The sequence below is a fragment of the Kogia breviceps genome, chromosome 2, assembly GCF_026419965.1.
Source record: "Kogia breviceps isolate mKogBre1 chromosome 2, mKogBre1 haplotype 1, whole genome shotgun sequence".
Lineage (NCBI taxonomy): Eukaryota > Metazoa > Chordata > Mammalia > Artiodactyla > Physeteridae > Kogia > Kogia breviceps.
In genome coordinates this window covers 194,832,643-194,853,703 of record NC_081311.1, presented here as the reverse complement: position 1 = coordinate 194,853,703, position 21,061 = coordinate 194,832,643, and the positions used below count along the sequence as shown (strand labels likewise).

Genomic DNA, 21,061 nt, shown 5'->3' with positions numbered 1-21,061 from the left:
ATTCTGTGGAAACAGAAACAAGACAAGGGAAAATAGGAGATAGCTTTTTAAAATGCTATCAGTAAGTAAGATTTTTAGAGGTAAGATAGTTCAGTCAGCAAAATAAGAATAAGAGGCTATAAAAAGAAACAACATACGGACTCAGAACTTCAAAATAAGAGAACATATATTAGAAGTTCAATAGAAGGACTGAAAGATAGGACTGAAGAAATACCCCATCAGAAAAGATAAAAAAGACAGAGACGGAAAGCGGGAGAGAAAATATGAGAAAAACCAAAATCAGTCCAGGAGGGCAACATGCAGATGACAAAAATTCGAGAAAAACAGAGCACCTGTGCAGCAAGCCAAGCGCGTTCAGATCTGAACAGGTTACAGTGTCCTGGAAAGGACACCTCCAGGGAAAGAATGAAACAGAATTGTCATAGGTTTTCCCTATGTGAGAAATATCTATGGAGTGGCATTTTATACCTTTTGAAGAGTGTAGGAAGACTTAAGAGTTCAAAGAAAATTAATCAAATAAAAACACAAGGCAATTATTAACTTCTAACAGACAAAAATATGAACAAGAAAAGACCTGTGATTTCAACTCTGATGACCACTATTATTTTTTTTTTGAGAAATTACTTTTATTTTTTCTAGGGAAATACACAAAATACTTCTATTGGCAATTCACCTCCACCCTTCAGCTGAATTTCTATTTCCAGAAATGCAGTTTCTCATTGTCAGCCAAACTTTCTGATCAGCGTATTGGTTTTAGAAGAAACGGGTAACTTGTAAGGCTCAAGGAACATAGTTGCAAATTGCTAAGATTCTTCTTTATCACTTGAACGTCTGTTATATACCCTGCACGTGAGCCAAATCTTCATTTAAATTCCAAACTCCAAAATAAACATTTCCATGAAGAATTCTTGCAATACATAATAACAAAAGATAGTCAAAACTCTTCTGATTTAGGCAGTTTTTGTTTAAGTAGACTATCTAAACACAGCTGCCACAACTTCCAATAAATATAGAGCAGCATAAAACCACCTGCACTTGGTTTCGCCCTTGGAAAAGACGCATCTTCCCTCTAGTTATTAGAAAATTCCGTACCAAATAAGATAGTTTTCTCATATTGAATGAAATTACAGCATTTAACTTAACCTGACTCCTACAACCCAACATAAAACCTGTTCCAGAGCAGTAACAGACCCATAATTAAAATTGCATCAAATGATATACGTTAACAGAAATACTTCACACTTAAAGCCTTAAATGGACAGACAAACATAGAAATGCAGCCTCCGACTGAGACTTTGGGTTGTGAAATGTACACCCACGACCTTGTTTTGCTGGCCTGCTTTGTAACCACGGGTTCCGCCCTGAGATAGGTGATGGGCTGCTCCCGCCAGCCGTCTGATAACTCATGAAGATTTCTGTCTCTTCCGCCACCCACTTCACAGGTAGTATGTGACTCCTCCACGCAGCAGGTCCTGAGCCTGCGGCAGAGCTGGGGCCCAGTAGGGCAGTTTCTCAGTCGCCACATCTCCATCCCGCGTCCGGTCCCTCGAATGTAGGCCAGGCCTTTCGCTTGCTTTACCCGTGATGGGAAGCCAATAGTTACTTACGGGGGAAGGAATATTATTATCTATGTGTCACTTGGAGATTGGAGAACGAGTAGAAAGTAAAAGCCCTCCACACCGCGCTCGGCCGCGGTCCTTACCCCGTCGAGCCTCCTCCCAAGCCACTGCCACCGCACGCGGTCCTAGGGGCCAGCCCGTGGGGGGAAAAAAGCGTGGACGCGCGCAACTGAGCATGCGCCGCTGTCCGCCCTCACCGCTTTACACCCCTCCCCCCACCCCCGCCCACGGGGGCTGTGGGAGCTGCATCGCAAAATCAACCACGCTCTCTCCCCCCACCTCAGGCCGCTGGGACCTGGCCACTATTATTATTTTTAAGCAGAGACCAAAATTATTGGAGCAATTTCTAGCCTTGAAGGGGGAAGATATATTCTGCTCTGCATTCAGCTGTTAACCTTTTAGAAAAGAGAGATGATTTGAGAGAAAGCTCAGTCTATTTTTTTTTTTTTAAAGTGGGTGGGAAATAAAGTAATTTTTAAGGTGAAGCAACATTTTAACCTACTAGATGACGTCACACACACTACATGGTAAACTTGTACAGACAATTCCCATGGCCTTCAGTGAACCACGCCACCCAGACCAGAATGACAGCTTGCATTCGTGAACTTGACTGCTCTGCCTCAAATTATATCCACATAAAGCACTTTCTCCAAGACTCTGCTTTGCTACCTCATGCCACCTTTTCAGAGAGGCCTTCCCAGATAGCACTACCTAAAACTAGACAATCACTAGCACTACCAATACTATCCCCAACTCCCAACCCTCTCTCTATGCCCCTCCTCACTTTATTGTTCTTTCTGACACATATTGCCTTCTAGAACTCCATGTTTTATTTTTATTGTCCATGTCCCCTCAACTAAAGGTAAGCTTTATGAAGGCAGAGAATTTTGTCTGTTTTAGACTCAGCTATAGCCCCAGACTAAAACTGTAACAGAGTAGCAACTATGTGATGGATAGATGGATGGATGGGTGGGTGAATATGGCACCTAATGGCATGCTGAGCCAAACCGTTTTACTTATTTTCTCTTTTCTTCAAGAACTGTGTTCTGCTGCCCGCCCCCCAACCCCTTTCACTCTTTTGTATCCTTCCTATCCTAACGAGGAACTACAGGATATAGACTTCCAGGCAGAGAGGCGTTATTTCTGTTGTATTTTAAGGTTTTCTAGGTTAGTCAAAAAACCCAATACCCTTTAGGGAAAAAAGTATTCTGCATTCTAAGCATCAAATTTACAAAAGGATATCTGCACAAAACTCACCCCCAATTTTGAAACACCCAAGTAACTTTTATTTACGAGCTATTCTCTCAAGAGCTATGGTTAAAATGTTTGAGGTAGCTCTGACAATAATAGTTAGTTATCTTTAGTAGCCACTCATCCATGATGCACACTAACTATTCCGAAACACTGATTGTCTAGATCACTGTTACTTTTAGAATTTACCTCCTCTCGAAGTTGCCGTTCTCGTTCCTCTTCTAGTTTTTGGATTTCAGCCAATGATAGCGTTGCCTGAGACTGACATGCTGTCGTATTGGACTGCTGGCCCCATGTTGAAGAAGAGGGAAGCTAACAAAAAAGGAAGGCAAAAGAGTTCATGAGGAAACATGGACAGGAAACAAAGGGGCAATAATGCATTAGGTACAGCCAGAACATTCATGTTTCTTTCAACTCCATTTATAACACTCAATTCAAATTTCCTTCTTCAATTCTTTTACATACTACTCTCCCAGTCAGTCTGCTTCTGAAATTACGTAATTTTTTGGTCACAAGATTAGTTTAAAACAACTTAAGTACATAAGTACTTTTATTTGATCTACCATTAAGAAACTGCAGATTTGTTACACCTGGCATTGACATATACAGCAATATACAACCATAAAGAGAAAGAAATAAAAGAATCACTAAGTTTTTAATCCAAGGAGGTAATAAAGGACAAGATATGCTACTTTCCAATGAAAGTAGCAAGGGCAAGATTTCTGAAGGGAGAGCTGAGGTGGGCAGCTGAGGAAAGATGCCAGGCACAGTTTTCAATCAGTCTTTCATGAAAGGGTGTTAACCAGGCTGTGCCTTCTAGTAGTGAGCACGGAGCTGGTTTTAATCAATAATTCTATTTTTCCTATGCCTTAAAATTATCAACTAAAATAAAGTGTAAATATATGAGTCCTGAATGCTTTAATAATCATAATCATAATCAAAAGCTTGATTATTTCTAGGGGAATCCCTTGGTCTTTCTGGGCCAGAAAAAAGATACACTCTAATTTTGAGACATCTTATGGCTCTTAAAAGCAAACGAAAACCAAATCTAACCAGACTTAAAATATGTTTAATAAAAACAATACATGAGCACGGATGGACCAAAACAAACAAAATGCCAAACAGTCCCAAAAAAGAATGGCTCTTCAGTAGGAATCTCTAAAACTGGAACTGATGGGATAAGAGTAAAAACAGTTTAAATTGTCACTGACGTTACCAGACAGCTCTCCAAATGAGTACCCTCAACACTACCGAACATAAGAGATCCTTTAACACTTTTTGCCCAATGATGGGTAGTAGCGGCATTTCTCTCAAAGTGCACCTGTGCTAGGGTAGGAGAGGGGTACAGGAGGCAGCTAAGAGAGAAAGATGGGGGACTAAGTAGGCAAAGTTGAGCACAAATGAACTCTTTTTCTCCACAGGAAATGACACGTTTTGGAAAGCACTATCAAGATCGAACCTGGCAGCATATCTCGAACCTGGCAGCATCACCTGGAGGACCCGTAAAAATGTAGATGCCCCAGCCCCACACTCAAGGAATCAGAAGACCCAAAGGTAAAGCCAACCAATTCGCATATTTTTGTAATTCTGATGCAGTCAGAACCAGCAACCACTGATGTTGTAGAAAATCTCAGTGGCTGTACCACCCCACCATACCCAGAAACCAATCGCCAGTCCTCTTCTGCAGAAACTCAGCCAGCATCAAGAACAGATTCACTGCCTCCTGAAATGGCCTATTCCTCTTTCCAGAACCTCTGAAATCCTCCTATATTTTGTGCCAAAGTATACTTCACTGTACTTTTTGCTCATGATTCATGAGTCTGCTCTCTGGAGTAATGCAGAACAAATCTAAGTCTTTTTCACATGACAGACAAACATCTGCAGATAGCTATCAATTTCCCTTAAGCCTTATTTGTACATAAGAAATAATACCCCATCACTCCATCAACATTGCCTCAGGGCATTTTCCAGTTCAACCAACATCCTGTACTGCCCACTCAGAGAACTGAAGTTTGTCAATCAGGCTTTTCAGAACAACTCTCTCCCAAGTGAGAAGCAAACAGTTGGGAATTTGGTACATTTTCTGCCCCCTGAATGTTTAATTATATGTTGCTGATTTTAAAAACTTTACTTTTTTTTCCTGCCCTGACATTGCTACCTTACTTTTTCAACACTATTTTTGATAACATTTCTTTAAGAAAATCTGCTAAAACTCACTAAGAACAGAGTGTCTGTGGTACTTGCACCATGACCCACTCTCTCCCAACTCCTAGCTCAGCCAGACAGAAACACTACTTCAAATGAAGGCAACAAACAACACAGGCCTCCCTCTCTCCCCATTAGCTGACAGTCAGTGGGCTGGCTTCCCGGAAAGAGTACAGTATCAGCAATTCTCATCCTGGCTCCAGCTACCTGTTGCAAAGGCTAAGTTACAGACAAATACAGCTGAGAGGTGGGGTGGCTCCCTTCTTATGCCTAGCCCCAACTTCTGGGATGGAAACTACACAGTGCTACAGAGACTACTAGGGCCCTGACTGCCACTTTGAAAGGCAGAGGTCCCACACCACCAGGAGAGGCAAACCAAGAAGACCTGAGGCTACTGCCCCTCCCCCAAGGGCTCAATTCATAAAGCAGGCGCCATTGTTCACAGCTCCAAAGCTGTGACTCTGGGACTTCTGCCTTGAAGCAGAGGTGGGAGGAACAGATTGGAATAGAGAGAGCTGCAGACCTCTTCCCAAAGGAACTGACTTCATTTGCAACAGAGTGTGGAGAGTGAGGAGTTCAAGCCTAAAGGCACTTTCAAAAACAGTGGATGTTGCAGTGAAAGGCAAGGGGTTAACTGGTAGATTCACTGGAGATACGGGCTAAACTGTACTCTGCTTCTTTGTCTCAGAGAACCAAGCTAGAAGAAGTCTGCCTAGGGTCAGAACAAACTCAATTATAAACCTCAGGAAGTACCTCTTCAAAAGAGCCTGAGTTTGACTGGATCAGCCTTTTGGAACATTTTATGCCAGAGGGTTCTTCTGAGAATAGAGTAATCCAGTTAGCAACTAGTGGAGTTTAACAGCTAAATATGGAACAAGACAGTCAAAGAGAGTCCAGCCCAAACCACTGTCAGCCCAGAGTGACTGTGAGCATACCCAATGCTGAATCCCCAGAGAAACTGCAGCAGAGGCTTCACACTATTGGGGAGAGGTGGGGAAGTTCACTAAATTAATCTGGCTAGCCACAAAACAAATTTTAAAATGAGTGGGGGCGGAGGGAGGACCAGAACCCAGAACTACAATGCATTGGCAAAAAAGTCTAGTTTCCAACAAAAAATTATGAGAAAGTATGTCTATATACCAGGAAAAAACTGGCAATAGAAACTGCCTGTGATAGTGAGTGATCAGATGTCATATTTAACAAAGAGATCAAAGTCTTATTATAAATATGTTCAGAGAAGGAAACCATGATTAAAGTACGAAAAGTTGACATGTTAACAATGTCACATCAAATAAACAATATCAATAAAGATACAGAGATTATTTTTAAAATAATCTATGAGATTAGAAAACGCTATGAGATTAGAAATGAATTACAGGGAAAAAAAGTAAAAAACACAAACACAGAGTGGCTAAACAATACGTTATTAAATAACCAAGAGACCACTGAAGAAATCAAAGAGGAAATCTAAAAATACCTAGAGACAAATTACAACAAAAACACGACAATCCAAAACCTATGGGATGCAGCAAAAGCAGTTCTAAGAGGGAAGTTTATAGCAATACAAACCTACCTCAAGAAACAAGAAAAATCTCAAATAAACAATCTAACCTTACACCTAAGGAAACTAGAGAAAGAAGAGCAAACAAAACCCAAAGTTAGCAGAAGGAAAGAAAACATAAATATCAGAGCAGAAATAAATGAAATAGAAACAAAGAAAATAGCAAAGATCAATAAAACTAAAAGCTGGTTCTTTTGAGAAGATAAACAAAATTGATAAACCATTAACCAAACTCATCAAGAAAAAGAGGGAGAGGACTCAAATCAATAAAATTAGAAATGAAAAAGGAGAAGTTACAACAGACACCACAGAAATACAAAGCATCCTAAGAGACTACTACAAGCAACTCTATGCCAATAAAATGGACAACGTGGAAGAAAAGGACAAATTCTTAGAAAGGTATAACCTTCCCAGACTGAACCAGGAAGAAATAGGAAATATGAACAGACCAATCACAAGTAAGGAAATTGAAACTCTGAATAAAAATCTTCCAACAGGGCTTCCCTGGTGGCTCAATGGTTAAGAATCCACCTGTGAATGCAGAGGACATGGGTTCAAGCCCTGGTCTGGGAAGATCCCACATGCCGTGGAGCAACTAAGCCTGTGTGCCACAACTACTGAGCCTGCGCTCTAGAGCCCGCAAGACACAACTACTGAGCCCACGAGCCACAACTACTGAAGCCCACACACCTAGAGCCCATGCTCCACAACAAGAGAAGCCACTGCAATGAGAAGCCCGCACACCACAATGAAGAGTAGCCCCTGCTCGCCACAGCTAGAGAAAGCCAGGGCGCAGCAACGAAGACCCAACACAGCCAAAAATAAATAAATAAAAATAAATTTATTTAAAAAAAAAAACAAAACACTTCCAACAAACAAAAGTCCAGGACCAGATGAGTTCACAGGTGAATTCTATCAAACATTTAGAGAAGAGCTAACACCCATCCTTCTCAAACTCTTCCAAAAAATTACAAAGGAAGGAACACTCCCAAACTCATTCTATGAGGCCACCATCACCCTGATACCAAAACCAGACAAAGATACTATAAAAAAAAGAAAAGTACTGGCTTCCCTGGTGGCGCAGTGGTTGAGAGTCCGCCTGCCGATACAGGGGACGTGGGTTCATGCCCCGGTCCGGGAGGATCCCCTATGCCACGGAGCGGCTGGGCCCATGAGCCATGGCTGCTGAGCCTGCGCGTCCGGAGCCTGTGCCCCACAACAGGAGAGGCCACAACAGTGAGAGGCCCGCTTACCGCAAGCAAAAAAAAAAAGAAAAAGAAAAGTACAAACCAATATCACTGATGAATATAGATGCAAAAATCCTCAACAAAATACTAGCAAACAGAATCCAACAACACATTAAAAGGATCATACGCCATGATCAAGTGGGATTTATCCCAGGGATGCAAGGATTCTTCAATATATGCAAATCAATCGATGTGATACACCATATTAACAAACTGAAGAATAAAAATCCTACAATCATCTCAATAGATGCAGAAAAAGCTTTTGACAAAATTCAACACCCACTTATGATAAAAACTCTCCAGAAAGTGGGCAAAGAGGGAACCTACCTCAACATAATAAAGGCCATATACAACAAACCCACAGCAAGCATCATTCTCAATGGTGAAAAACTGAAAGCATTTCCTCAAGATCAGGAACAAGACAAGGATGTCTACTCCCACCACTATTATTCAAGATAGTTTTGGAAGTCCTAGCCATGGCAATCAGAGAATAAAAAGAAATAAAAGGAATCCAAATTGGAAAAGATGAAGTAAAACTGTCACTGTTTGCAGATGACATGATGCTATACATAGAGAATCCTAAAGATGCTACCAGAAAACTACTAGAGCTAATCAATGAATTTGGTAGACTAGCAGGATACAATATTAATGCCCAGAAATCTCTTGCATTCCTATATACTAATGATGAAAAATCTGAAAGAGAAATTAAGGAAACACTCCCATTTACCACTGCAACAAAAAGAATAAAATACCCAGGAATAAACCTACCTAGGGAGACAAAAGACCTATATGCAGAAAACTATAAGACACTGATGAAAGAAATTAAAGATGACACAAACAGATGGAGAGATACACCATGTTCTTGGATTGGAAGAATCAATATTGTGAAAATGACTATACTACCAAAAGCAATCTACAGATTCAGTTCAATCCCTATCAAATTACCAATGGCATTTTTTACAGAACTAGAACAAAAAAATCTTAAAATTTGTATGGAGACAAAGAAGACCCCAAATAGCCAAAGCAGTCTTTTGAGGGAAAAAAACAGTGCTGGAGGAATCAACTCCCTGACTTCAAACTATACTACAAGGCTACAGTAATCAAGACAATAAATATGGTACTGGCACAAAAACAGAAATACAGACCAATGGCACAGTATAGAAAGCCCAGAGATAAACCCATGCACCTGTGGTCAACTAACCTATGACAAATGAAACAAGGATATACAATGGAGCAAAGACAGTCTCTTCAATAAGTGGTGCTGGGAAAACTGGACAGCTACATGTAAAAGAATGAAATTAGAACACTCTCTAACACCATACACAAAAATAAACTCAAAATGGATTAGAGACCTAAATGTAAGACCGGACAGTATAAAACTCTTAGAGGAAAACATAGGAGGAACAGTCTTTGACATAAATCACAGCAAGATCTTTTTTGATCCACCTCCTAGAGTAATGGAAATAAAACCAAAAATAAACAAATGGGACCTAATGAAACCTAAAAGCTTTTGCAAAGCAAAGGAAACTACAAACAAGACGAAAAGATAACCCTCAGAATGGGAGAAAATATTTGCAAATGAATCAATGGACAAAGGATTAATCTCCAAAATATATAAACAGCTCATGCAGCTCAATATTAAAAAAAACAAACAACCCAATCCAAAAATGGGCAGAAGACCTAAATAGACATTTCTCCAAAGAAGACATACAGATGGCCAAGAAGCACATGAAAAGCTGTCAACATCGCTAATTATTAGAGAAATGCAAATCAAAACTACAATGAGGTATCACCTCACACCGGTTAGAATACACAACATCAGAAAATCTACAAACAAATGCTGGAGAGGGTGTGGAGAAAAGGGAACCCTCTTGTACTGTTGGTGGGAATGTAAATTGATACAGCCACTATGGAGAACAGTATGGAGGTTCCTTTAAAAACTAAAAATAGAATTACCATATGACCCAGCAATCCCACTACTGGGCATATACCCTGAGAAAACCATAATTCAAAAAGACACATGCACCCTAATGTTCACTGCAGCACTATTTACAATAGCCAGGTCATGGAAGCAACCTAAATGCCCATCGACAGACGAATGGATAAAGAAGATGTGGTACATATATACAATGGAATATTACTCAGCTATAAAAATGAACGATACTGGGTCACTTGTAGAGACGTGGATGAATCTAGAGACTGTCATACAGAGTGAAGTAAGTCAGATAGAGAAAAACAGATATTGTATATTAACACATATATGTGGAACCTAGAAAAATGGTACAGATGAACCGGTTTGCAGGGTTGAAATTGAGACATAGATGCAGAGAACAAACTTATGGACACCAAGTGGGGAAAGTGGCAGGAGGGTGGGGTGGTGGTGTGATGAATTCGGAGATTGGGATTGACATATATACACTAATATGTATAAAATGGTTAACTAATAAGAACCTGCTGTATAAAAAAATAAATTAAATAAAATTCAAATAAATTTTTAAAAATAAACAAAAAAGAACCAAAAGGAAATTCTGGAGTTCAAAAATGTAATAAATGAAATGAAAAATCACTGCAGGAGCTCAAAAGTATATCTGAACTGGCAAAAGAATTTAGTGAACTTGAAGAGAGAGCAACAGAGATTACGCAATCCAAAGAACAGAGAAAAAAAGAATAAAGAAAAATGGAGAGCCTTAGAGAAATGTGAGATACCACTGAGTGCACCAACATGTGCATAACGCAAGTATCAGAAGAAGAGGAAAGAGGAGCAGAAAAATTGTGACCTAAACCTCAAATTTATAGAAAATACATTGATTTACATATTCAAGAAGCTTAACAAACTCCAAATAGGATAAACCCAAAGAGATCCACAAATACACATTATCATGGTAAAAATGCTGAAAGCCAAAAACAAGGAGAAAATCTTGAAAGCAGCAATAAGGATGAAAAACAAATTATCACTTACTAGGGAATTCCAATAAAATCAACATCTGACTTCTCATCAGAAACAATGAGTGCCAGAAGGCAGTGGGATAAGATATTCAAAGTCTTCAAAAGAACAAAAACTGTCAACCAAGAATTCTATATTCAGTAAAGCTACTTTTCAAAAATGAAGGTGAAATAAAGACATTCCCAGATAAAATTAGAAAATTTGTTGCCAGCAGACTCACCTTACAAGAAATACTAAAGGAAGTTCTTCAGGCTAAAAGCAAGTGACCCTAGAAAATAGTCTGAATCCACATGAGAAAGCAAAGAGCAGCAATAAAATTAATTATGTAATTATAAAAAACAGTAGTATATGTATATCTCTTCCTCTTTTAACTGATTTTAAAAGCAACTGTATAAAACAATGTATATATATTGTTGGACCTATAACATACAAAAATCTAATATGTCAAAAATGGCACAGGGTTTCCCTGGTGGCGCAGTGGTTGAGAGTCCGCCTGCTGATGCAGTGGACACGGGTTCGTGCCCTGGTCTGGGAGGATCCCACATGCCGCAGAGCGGCTGGGCCCGTGAGCCACGGCCATTGAGCCTGCACATCCGGAGCCTGTGCTCTGCAACGGGAGAGGGCACAACAGTGAGAGGCCCGCGTACCGCAAAAGAAAAAAAAAAAAAAAAAAAGGCACAAAGGAGTTAAGTGAAAACAAAGCTGTATTAAGCTAATGACTCCATATGGTAACTTGAATCCACAGGTACAAATTAAGAGAAGGAGAAATGATAAATAAGGTTATATAACAAAAGCTATATGTACATACTTGCTCTCCTTCTCTCAGCGTCTTTAAGAGACAATATAATATAAAGTAATAAATATAGCATTTTATCATTGCATTTGTAACATTTATAAGATGTGATACAACAAAAATACTACAAAAAGGAGAAAAAAGGAACAGAGCTTTAAGAGAGTAGCATATCTGTGTCAAACTGGAATTTAGAGTAAATCTGAAGTTGATCCTGGTAAGTTAAGATGTGTATGGTCAGCCCTAGATCAACCACTGAGAAAATAACGCAAAGAAAATACAGTGATGAAAATCATTAAGGATATTAAAATGCTACATTAGAAAATAATTTATTTAACGCAAAAAGAAGCAGTAAAAGAAGAGAAACAGAAAGGATGTAAAAAACAAAGTAAAATGGCAGATATAAATCCAACTATATCAATAATATCATTAAATGTGAATAGGTTAAAGAATCCAATAAAAAGGCAGAGATTATCAGACTGGATAAGAAAATAAGATCGAATATACTGTCTAAAAGAGATGTAATTTATATTCAAAGGTATAAACAGATCAAAAGTAAAAGAATAAACAAAGATTTACCAGGCAAACAGCAACCACAAGAGAGCTGGAATCACTATACCATTATCAGACAAAACATACTTTAAAACAAAAAAAATAATAGAGATAAAGAGGAACATTTTATGATAATAAAAGGGTCAATACAGCAGGAACATATATAACAATTATAAACATATGCACCTAACAAGAGAGCACCAAAATACATGAAGCAAGAAATGGCAGAAATAGGAGATATACAATTCAACAGTAATACTTTGAGACTTCAATACTCCACTTTCAGTCAGAGGCAAAACAACTACAAGATCAATGAGGAATTAGAAGACTTGAACACTATAAACTGACTAGACATAGTAAACATCTATTGAACACTCCACTCAACAAGAGTAGACTATATGTTCTTCTCAAGTGAACATGGAACATTCTTCAGGATAGACCTAAAGAAGGTAAAGCTTTATGCCAGAAATAAAACTTTATTCTAAGACATAAAACTTCAATAATTCATTTAGGAGAATAGAAATAATACAAAGTATGTTCTCTGATCACAACGGAACAAAATTAGAAATGAGTAAGAAATAAATTTTGGAAACTCTCAAATAAGTGAAACTAAAACACTCCTAACAACCAATGGATCAAAGAAGAACTCAAAACTTATGGGTAGCAGCTAAAGCAATTTATAACTGCAAATGCCTAACTGAGAAAGAAGAAAGATATCAAATGAATAAAAAACTAACCTTTTACCCTGAGATACTAGAGAAAAAGAGAAAACTAAACTTACAGCAAGCAGAGGCAAGAAATTATAAAGATGAAAGAAGAAGTTAATGAACTAGATAAATGAAAAAGAGAAAACTCAATGAAACCAAAACAGTTCTCTAAAAATATCAACAAAACCGACTTAACCTGATTGTCCATGAGGAAAAAACCCCAACAGGCTCAAATGACTACAATCAGAAATAAAAGCAGCACATCACTACTGAACTTACAGGAACAAAAAGAAATACAAAGGAATACTATGAACAGGTGCTTGACAATCAATTAGATAACTTAGATGAAAAAGACAGATTTCTATAAAGATATAAACTAACCAAAACTAACTCAAGAAGAAACAGATGATCCACACAGACCTATTAGAAGTAAAGACATGGAATTAGTAATCAAAATATCCACAAATAAAAGCCCAAGCACAAATGGTTTCATCACCACTGAATTCTACCAAACATTTAAAGAAGAATTAATACAAATTCTTCACAAACTCTTCCAAAAAATTGGAGGGAACATTTCCCAACTCATTCTCCAAGGCCAGCATTCCCCTGACACCAAAACCAAAGAAATCACAAGGGGAAACCAAACAAACACTATAGACAAACACCTCTTCTGAACATGGACATAAAAATCCTCACCTCCTTTAGCCTAACAAAGGGCATCTACAAAAAACACACAGCTAACATTAAATTTAATGGTGAGAGACTACATGTGTTCCCCCACATCAACCCAAGATCAGAAATAAGACAAGAACATTCACACTTGCCATTTCTATTAAACACTGTACTGGGGTTCTAGCCAGGGCAATTAGGCAGGAAAAATAAATAAAAGACTGGGGGAAAAAGTAGTAAAACTACCTCTATTTGCAGATAACATGATCTTGTGTACAGAAAATCCTAATGAATCACTAAGACACTATTAATTAACCAGTCCAGCAAGATTGCAGAATACAACTTCAATATACAAAAATCAACTGTACATCTATACACTTGGCAAAGAACAATCTGAAAGTGAAATTTGGAAAATTCCATTTACAATAGCATCTGAAAGACAAAATACTGAAGAATAAATTTAACAAAAGAAGTACAAAACTTATATTCTAAAAACTATAAAACACTGAAAATAAATTCAAGAAGATCTAAATAAATATAAAAACATCCCATGTTTATGGATTAGAAGACTTAATATTGTTAAGATGTCAAAACTCCCCACACTGATCTACAGAGTTAATGCAATCCCTATCAGAATCCCAGTTGGCTTCTTTGTGAAAACTGACAAACTCATTCTAAAATTCATATGGAACTGAAACACAGGAGAGCCAAAACAATATGGAAAAAAAAGAACAAATTTCGAGGACTCACACTTTCTGATTTCAAACTTAACTACAAAGCAATAGTAATGTCAAAGCAGTGTGTTACTAGCATAGCAATTATACAGATCACCTGACTAGAATTCAGAGCACAGAAGTGAACCCACATGTCTAATTTTTAAGACGAGCACCACAGCCATTCAGTGGACAAAGAACAGTTTTTTCAACAAATGGTGCTAGGACAACCAGATAAATCACATGCAAAAGAATGAAGTCAAACCCTTACCTCACATAATTTACAAAAATTAACTCAAAATGGATCAAAGAGCTAAAACTACAAAGTCTTAGAAGAAAACATGGGATTCTGTAAAACTTTATGACCTCAGATTTAGCAATTCTTAGATATGACAACAAAAGCACAAGCAACAACAACAACAAAAATAATTTGGACTTTATCAAAATTTAAAAGTTTTGTGCATCAAAGGACACTATCAAGGAGGTGAAAAAAAAATAATAGAAAATATTTTAAAATCATTTGATATGGAACTTAAATATTGCACATATAAAGAACCCTTAAAAAACTCAGTAATAGGGCTTCCCTGGTGGCGCAGTGGTTGAGAATCCGCCTGCCGATGCAGGAGACACGGGTTCGTGCCCTGGTCCGGGAAGATCCCACATGCCGCGGAGCAACTAAGCCCGTGAGCCATGGCCGCTGAGCCTGTGCGTCCGGAGCCTGTGCTCCGCAACGGGAGAGGCCACAACAGTGAGAGGCCCGCATACCGCAAAAAAAAAAAAAAAAAAAAAAAAAACAACTCAGTAATAAAAAGACAACCCAGTTTAAAAATAAGCAAAGGAGGGCTTCCCTGGTGGCGCAGTGGTTAAGAATCCGCCTGCCAATGCAGGGGACAAGGGTTCAAGCCCTGGTCCAGGAAGTTCCTACATGCCGCGGAGCAACGAAGCCCGTGCACCGCAACTACTGAGCCTGCGCTCTAGAGCCTGCGAGCCACAACTATGGAAGCCCGCGTGCCTAGAGCCTGTGCTCCTCAACAAGAGAAGCCAATGTAATGAGAAGCCCATGCACTGCAACGAAGAGTAGCCCCCGCTCACTGCAACTAGAGAAAGCACGCATGCAGCAAGGAAGACCCAACGCAGCCAAAAATAAATAAATAAAATAAATAAATAATTTTTTTTTAATAGGCAAAGGATTTAAATAGACATTCCTTCAAAGAAAATATACAAATGGTCGATAAATACATAAAAAGATGCTCAACATCACAAGTCACCAGGGAAATGCAAACCAAAATCACAAGTTATCACTTCACACCTACTAGGATGGCTATAATCAAAAAGTCAGATAATACGGGTTGATGAGAATGTGGAGAAACTTGAACCCTCATACACTAAATGTAAAATGGTGCAGCCACTTTGGAAAACAGTCTGGCAGTTCCTCAAACCATTAAACACACTGTTATTATATGACTCAGGAATTACACTTCTAAATGTGTGTGTGTGTGTGTGTGTGTGTGTGTGTGTGTGTGTGTGTGTGTATCCACATAAAACTTGTACATAAATATTTAAGGCAGCAGTAGTCATAAAAACCAAAAGGTAGAACAGCTCAAATGTCCATCAATTGATGAATAATACACAGAATCTGGCATATCCACACAATGGAATATTATTCAGTTATAAAAAAGGGGTAAAAGTATTGATATATGTTACAAGTGAACCTTAAAACATTATGCTAAATCAAAGAAGCCAGTCACAAAAGACCACATATTATATGATTCCATTGATCTGAAATGTCTAGAAATAGGCAAGACAGAATAAAGACAGAAAATAGATTAGGGGTTACTTAGCCCTAAGTTAGGGGAAAATAGGGGCTGGAGTGTGACAGTTAGAGGGTTTGGGGGTGGTAATGAAAATGTTCTAAAATCTATTGTGTTGATGGTTGCACCTATCTATAAATATGCTAAAAACCATTGACTTGTACACTTTAACTGACTGAATTGCATGGTATGTGAATGATACCTAAATAAAGCCGTCTTAAAAAGCTTTTCTCTCACGAGAGCCTCCAGCAATTCCTCATAACCATCTAAAGCTCTTTATCTTCAATCAGAATGCTTATCCATAAAGTAGCTCTACAGTCTTCATGGGAGGATAGGAGGGCAAAACCAGACACACAAATGACACAGAGAAGTTAGAGATCTGGAAGTTACCCCTGCCTTTGTCTTCTCTCTCACCCCCATATTCTGATCAGCACCACATCCTGTGATGTAGGGCCTCTTAAGAAAGTCTTTTTTGCAGTACGTGGGCCTCTCACTGCTGTGGCCTCTCCCGTTGCGGAGCACAGGCTTTGGACGCACAGGCTCAGCAGCCATGGCTCACGGGCCCAGCCACTCCGCAGCATGTAGGATCTTCCCGGACCGGGGCACGAACCCATGTCCGCTGCATCGGCAGGCGGACTCTCAACCACTGCACCACCAGGGAAGCCCAAGAAAGTCTTTTGACAGCCTTTTCGAGGCCCTGGAGCCACAGACACATGGGTTCTAATACAGGGCTGTGTTATCAACTCTCAGCTGGACCCAAGGCAAGCGATTTAGCTTAACATTTCTCCTCTTTGGTAAAACACAGGTATTAATACCTAAGCTTTATAAGGGTGGTTGTGGAAAAAAAAAAAAAAAAGGAAAACTGTCAGTACGTGCCTGACACAAAGCAAGCACTCAGTTATCAGCAGCTTCTCCAACTCCTCCTTTCCAGTCTTGCCACCACTAGGCTTAGATCAAACTTTTCTATTTCTTGCCTGCACAATTCCATCACCCCCTCTCAAATGGTCTACTGACCTCCAGTTTTGTTCAAGTCCATCTCCTATTCAGCTCTTAAAGTGACTTATTCCCTCCTGCAAATCTGGCAGTGTTATTTCCTAGCTGAAAATTCTTTTCACCACTCTAGGTCCTAATTTCTTAATAGAGTATATACAGCCCACGCTGATATGAACCCCGGCCACACGTATCTCATATCTCACTCTCCAGCAACTTTATTCTGCTCTCACAAACACCCTCTATTCCCCAAGCTGTCTGTTTGACTTTTTTTTTTTCCTTTAAATTTAATTTTTCCCTCCCTTAATGACTCAGTTTAGAAGTTACCTTCTTTCAGGAATTCTTCCCTAACTTCTCAGGTGGACAGTGGTTCTCACATATTAGTGAGCATCAGAATCCCTGGAGGGCTTATTCAAACACGATTGCTGGGTCCCATTCCTAAGAGGTTCTGATTCAGTAGGTCTGGGGTAGGGCCCAAGAATGTGCATTCCTAACAAATCCCCAGGTGATCACACCCTGAGAATGACTGCTTCATGCCCCCTCTCTCACTACACCCACCCCCCTGAATTCTAATTTTCTGTTTATGTCTTTATCCCACGAGCTCCCTGAAGACCAGGGACACTAAGCCTTATGGCTAGCCATACACCCCATGAGAAGTTATGCAGACCCTACCATAAACCTGCTCCTCCCTCTCTAATTACTCAGAGTTCATCAACAGTCCCACTACTTTCCCAGTCATTGGAGGCTTTCCATCTAAGAGCCATTCCAACTTCTGCCCTTGTCCCTCAGATCCAGAGAACCACTAAGTCTTGCTGATTGCTATTAGGCCAATTCTCATCCTCTGGCCCTACTCATTCTTAGCACCACCATCACACTCTCTTTACTGGTCTCCCAGTCTCACTTTCTACTTATTTCAAATAATGCTTTGAATCCTCCTAAAACAACACTCTGCACACATCACCTCAATCCAACTTTCAATAAACCCTCATAGTCAGCTATGTTTCAAGCCCTGTATGATGGTTCCTACTTATACATCCAAATGTTTATGTTTCCTGCCCTCATAAGTCTATGAGCTCTCTGAGGACAGTTGCCTTGTCTCATTTATCTTTGTCTTAGCAGTGCTGAAATGACACAGAGTAGGCACTCCAATGTTTAAATTTATGAACCATACAGACTTACTTGGTTTTGCCTGCATCACTGCTCGTGTCCTACCCTCTTTTATTTGTTCTTCCCTTGTTTAAATGCCTAACACAAAGTACAATGCATCGTATTGTTTCCTTGATCAAAAAACGAAGGTAGCAATATTTAACATTTTAAAAGTACACTGCTTCACTGCTACTGCACTGCCAGCATCTACTTAACTAAAAAAAACATGGCTAACAAGTAGCTCCTACGGATGGTCTGGTCTGGTCTAGTTGGTGTCTAGGCTTTACCTTCATCTGCGCCAGCTGTTGCTGCTGCTGTTGCTGCTGCAACCTCCTGAGAGCCTCTTGCTGCTGCTGCCTCTGGCGCAGTAACTCCTTCTGCCGCTGGAGCTCCAGCTCTTTCCTCTTCCGTTCCTCCTCCTCGTGCCGGAGTCTGGCTGCCTCCTCTTCCATTCGCAGCCGGTTCTCCTCTAATCGACGCTGGGCTTCTTCTTCTTCCCGGGCCCATTTCGCAGCCTCCTCTTCCTTCCCAGAAGGAAAAGTAAATGATAATAAAATTTAACTGTGTTTTTAAAAAAAATGTGAATCACTTTTCAAGGCTTCAGTCAGAGGCATGCTTACAGGATAATTATCATGTTTAATTTATTTGCTAATTTCTACATAAAAGGAATGTCACTTTGAACATCTGTGTAAGTGCTGATCTCTTAGAGATCACCACAAACTGCAGGCAAGTCTCTTAGAAACTATTCCAACATTGAGGCAGAGACAGCTTTTCAGGGTGCTGAGTGCAAAGAGCTGTCAGGACCTGCAAGAATACGGATTACCAGTAAAGCCTCAGTCAGTTCCGGACCCAAAGCAACTTTACAAAACCACTTAACTCCATCCCAGGTTCTCACCCGTTATGGCTCACAGGCCGCTTGGAAGGTCTCTCCTTGATCCATCCTCTACCCCTCTACTACTTTCTGCAGTACCCTGGCTCATTTTCCTGCTGCTTCCCTCCCTCAAAACCATTCCGTGCGCCTTGTGGAATTTTCTTGGCCTTCCTCCATGCAGTCTGATTGCTGCACCTGCAATGCTCTAGAGCTCAGCGGTCCCCAACCTTTTTGGCACCAGGGACCGTTTTCGTGGAAGATAATTTTTCCAAGGACTGGGGGTGGGGGTGGGGTGGCTTCGGGATGATTCAAGCTCATTACATTTATTGTGCACTTTATTTCTGTTATTATTATATGCACTCCACCTCAGATCATCAGGCATTAGACCCTGGGGGTTGGGGACCCCTGCCTAGCTTATCCAGACAGAACATTCCCCTCCATTCTCCAGAACTCAGGGCAGACACCAACAACTCTACGAGTACCTCCCTAGCCTTCAGGAGGTAGACTTCCCCTCTGCCTTTTGATTATGCCCAACTATACCTTGTCCTCCTCTCTCCGTTTGCTCTTAGCCCATCTGTGGCAGCAACTGTTACTACCTATCCAGCAAAAATTCCTTTCAGGTTGCTTCTTTGCAGACAGAACCTCCTGTCATATCCAAGGTTTAAAATGCCAGATTTTGCTTTTTAAGCTTCCAGCGTAAACAGGGACAGCCATGTGATCTGATTTAGGCCAAAGGGATGCTTCCAGAAAAGATATTCTTCCCAGACAAAAGGAAAGAAGCATGAGAGAAGGGCCACTCCCTTTCTGGGTACAGGGTATGGTATGATATCCAAAACTCCTAACCATGAGGCAAAAAATGTGAACTCCAAAGTCAATACACCAGGATTTCCCTGGTGGTCCAGTGGTTAAGAATCCACCTTCCAATGCAGGGGACGCAATTTCAATCCCTAGTCGGGGACCTAAGATCCCACGTGCCGCTGGCAACTAAGCCTGCGAGCCACAACTACTGAGCCCACGCACCACAACTAGAGAGAAGCCCGTGTGCTGGAAGAAAGAGCCCACGCACTGCAATGAAGATGCCACGTGTCACAACTAAGACTAAGACCCAATGCAGCCAGAAAAAAAAAAAGGTCAACATACCAAGAAATGGTAGAGCAGGGTGTGCACCAGGTGGTGAAAAAGTCAGCACACCAGGAGACGACAGAGGAGAAGCATGCAAAGGACCTGGATCCTTAATGACATCATGGAGTCACTGAAGTTCATGTTAAACTGCCTTACTTCCAAAGAACACCTTGATATGCGAGGCAATAACGTTATCTAATGTTTAAGCCATTTTCAGGTGACTATTTTGATTTTTCAGCTGAAAGCATCTGAAGTGTGGCATTTACTTCTTGTAAAATCATCACCTACGTAGTCTGTGAGCTTCTTGAGTACAGAAACAATTTCTTAAAAAGTTATGGACTCTACCAGCAAAAACAATCATAACAACTGGCATATGGTATATTAACAAAATCTATTAACTGTTAAATGAATAAACCAAAGAATCTAACCTGGAAGTTATCTATCTACCTCTAAAGAATTTAGTTTTCTCAAAGAGTTTCAATCAAGAACTTAAGCAAAAGCAGGTAATCTCCAGCTTCATGTCAATCCAACCAACAAATAAAAACCTACACCCCTAAGTGTGGACTGTTGTACATGGTGACTTCCTTCCAAGGAGTATAGTAAGCGGGAAAAAGAGTAACTTTACAGTGGAGACACCTGACAAACACTACTGCAGCCAGGTGATCAATGTCAACATCAATAACCATAAATCATGTTGGTAATATGTACCCTTGGTATGTGATGAAAATGGTACTTAACTTTTGTGATCTTCTTCTGAAACACCCATAACTCCAGTCTGACTGTGAGAAAAACTTAAACTCCGACAGAGGGTTACCCTACAATACACTGACCAGTATTCCTTAAAACTGGCAAAGTCATCAAAA

The 21,061-nt window shown here is 39.9% G+C and overlaps 1 protein-coding gene across 6 annotated transcripts in view; it reads right to left on the bottom strand.

Moving 5' to 3' along the window:
* GIGYF2 (GRB10 interacting GYF protein 2) overlaps positions 1 to 21,061 on the bottom strand; it is a 129,897-nt gene that overhangs the window by 11,548 nt on the left and 97,288 nt on the right. For all 6 annotated transcript variants that reach the window (XR_009334062.1, XR_010839252.1, XM_059054378.1 and 3 more), the window contains 2 exons: positions 18,493 to 18,729; positions 3,060 to 3,182 (listed from right to left, as the gene is read on the bottom strand). Coding sequence is in view for 4 of the 6 variants with exons in the window: in XM_059054378.1 (XP_058910361.1) it covers positions 3,060 to 3,182; positions 18,493 to 18,729 (360 nt within the window). In the remaining 2 variants the exon portion in view is untranslated. The remainder of the gene's footprint in view (positions 1 to 3,059; positions 3,183 to 18,492; positions 18,730 to 21,061) is intronic.